General features: G+C 31.2%; 1 protein-coding gene across 1 annotated transcript in view; it reads right to left on the minus strand.

Annotated features, from left to right (window-relative positions):
• Positions 1-2,007, minus strand: part of LOC111083685 (rap1 GTPase-GDP dissociation stimulator 1-like) — a 5,608-nt gene extending 3,601 nt beyond the window's left edge. The window contains exon 1 of the mRNA XM_022380334.1: positions 1,851-2,007. Coding sequence (XP_022236042.1) covers positions 1,851-2,007 — 157 coding nt within the window. The remainder of the gene's footprint in view (positions 1-1,850) is intronic.
• Between the last annotated feature and the right edge of the window lie 1,038 nt (positions 2,008-3,045).

The raw sequence follows: 3,045 nt of genomic DNA on the forward strand, positions 1-3,045 counted from the left end.
GCAGACATTAAGTACAAAAACAATTTGATTGATGTGTTTTTAGTGGCAGACAGTAAGTACAAAAACAATTTGATTTATGTGTTTTTAGTGGCAGACATTAAGTACAAAAACAATTTGATTGATGTGTTTTTAGTGGCAGACATTAAGTACAAAAACAATTTGATTGATGTGTTTTTAGTGGCAGACAGTAAGTACAAAAACAATTTGATGTGTTTTTAGTGGCAGACATTAATTACAAATTTTTATTTTCAGTCTGTTATTTAGTTAGTACTGAAGATAAAATAATCTCACAATCACTGACAAGAAAGACTTGTTACTTTAGGAAAATTATGTTATTACTACTCATTCATTCTAAATATAAGTGTCAACCTGGATACTCGTAAAATAATATTATTTAGGCTATACAAAATATTTTACACACAACATAACACGAAACATGTTAGCTACAATACGATAAGTACTTCATACAACATGATGTGCACTTGAGATAACAATATGCACACTGAATATAACACAGAACATGTAATACACGCACGAGCACTGCAAACAGACGATGCACCCTGAGCATAACACAATGTTTTACATAACACGATAAGCATTTCACACAATGTGACACACTTCATGCAACATGATATACAATGACTGTTAAAAAAAGCATATTTTGAAAAACAAATTTCACAATAGATAAACAAGTTATTACTTTACCTAATAGATAAATGCCTAAAGATCACAAAAGTTGATTTTTGTCTGTTCTATAATAGCTATGGTTAAATATGGTTTTACAAAGACATACAGCAACAACTTACCTTATTTATCAACTAGCAGTCAAAGAGATCCTAACAAGTTGAAGACTACGGAATATAACCCACCTTGTTTATCAACTACCAAGTTTTTGTAAGAAAGCTAACTTTAAGGGGTAATGATAACATTGTTAACACTGAAATTAGAATCTTTTTTAAAATTCCTACTAGTTATTAATAATACATATAAAAGTGGATACTCTATTTCAAACTTTGTCATCTCGGTGAAATTGGTTGACACCACTGTTCTGGTTTTTGAGTTATATAATAAAAAAAAAGAAGCAGAAGAAAGAAACACAAGAAATTCAAACTTTTGGCTACGGTATTTACAGACATTCTCGGAACATATATATTGTTATAAAAGGAAGTACTGTATAATATTGAAAAGTTCTGACGACCTACTGAGGAGATATTTAAATATAATTTTGATGAACGATCAAGGTCATCCCTACATAGACAGCGCTGCCACCTGCCTGATAACCCACCTTTTTTATCAACTAACATTTGAAGAGTTCCTTGTAGTTTGAAGACTATAGGATATAACCCACCTTGTTAATCAACTAGTAGTCAAATAGTTACTGGTAAGTTGAAGACTACAGGATATAACCCACCTTTTTATCAACTAACATTTGAAGAGTTCCCTGTAGTTTAAAGACTACAGGATATAACCCTCCTTTTTTATCAACTAACATTTGAAGAGTTCCTTGTAGTTTGAAGACTACAGGATATAACCCACTTTTTTATCCACTAGTAGTTGAAGAGTTCCTAGTTGTTTGAAGACTATAGGATATAACCCACCTTGTTAATCAACTAGTAGTCAAATATTTACTAGTAAGTTGAAGACTATAGGATATAACCCACCTTGTTAATCAACTAGTAGTCAAATAGTTACTAGTAAGTTGAAGACTACAGGATATAACCAACCTTATTAATCAACTAGTAATCAAATATTTACTAGTAAGTTGAGGACTATAGGATATAACCAACCTTATTAATCAACTAGTAATCAAATATTTACTAATAAGTTGAAGACTATAGGATATAACCCACCTTGTTTATCAACTAACATTCGAAGAGTTCCTAGTAGTTTGAAGACTACAGGATATGTTTCTACTTTAGACATCTCCAGTAAGTTGTCTATAATTCCAAGCTCTACCAACACTGCCTTGTTCTCCACTGTTGAAATACATTTGTAATTAGTTAGCATAAAAACGAAGAACAAGGTATCCATACAAGATACAACACACTTTACTGCATTTATTTATCTATATATAAAAACCTCAAAATCTCTGTGTCTGTTTGTTTGTCTGTTATGTTCACTGCACAGGTCTCACTTCCCTCATGTGAAGGTATGAAAAATGACTAGTTTTCGTTGATATACGTGTCTATCAGAACCCTGACATAAAACAGGTTAGTAGTTTATTTGAAAAAATCAAACCAAAGGTGTTTTTTTTTCATAAATTCACAAAATATTTTTTTACCTATTGAAATATGGAACAAGGAAACAGAGAGAGAGTAGGTTTTCTTTTTCAAAACCCGGGCAACGCTGCTAGTACTCTATAAATTTAAGTGCTCAATCACTCAAAGGTTACATTCTTGAGTCAGGTATTTTGAGAATAATAATAATATACTTGGTTCTCTCCTTTAGAATCTTTGAATTTTGGTTAGATAACAGGTAAATGTCAAAAAATAATGTCACTTTTCTATCTATTCAGTTACTGTTAAGTCTATGTATTCAGTTACTGTTAAGTCTGTGAATTCAGTTACTGTTAAGTCTATGTATTCAGTTACTGTTAAGTCTGTGTATTCAGTTACTGTTAAGACTATGTATTCAGTTACTGTTAAGACTACGTATTCAGTTACTGTTAAGACTACGTATTCAGTTACTGTTAAGACTACGTATTCAGTTACTGTTAAGACTACGTATTCAGTTACTGTTAAGTCTGTGTATTCAGTTACTGTTAAACCTACATATTCAGTTACTGTTAAGTCTGTGTATTCAGTTACTGTTAAACCTACATATTCAGTTACTGTTAAGCCTACGTATTCCTTAACAGTAACTGAATATGTAGGTCTTAACAGTAACTGAATACATAGTCTTAACAGTAACTGAATACAAGTCTTAACAGTAACTGAATACATAGACTTAACAGTAACTGAATACATAGTCTTAACAGTAACTGAATACATAGTCTTAACAGTAACTGAATACATAGACTTAACAGTAACTGAATACACAGACTTA

The sequence above is a fragment of the Limulus polyphemus genome, unplaced genomic scaffold, assembly GCF_000517525.1.
Source record: "Limulus polyphemus unplaced genomic scaffold, Limulus_polyphemus-2.1.2 Scaffold10667, whole genome shotgun sequence".
NCBI lineage: Eukaryota > Metazoa > Arthropoda > Merostomata > Xiphosura > Limulidae > Limulus > Limulus polyphemus.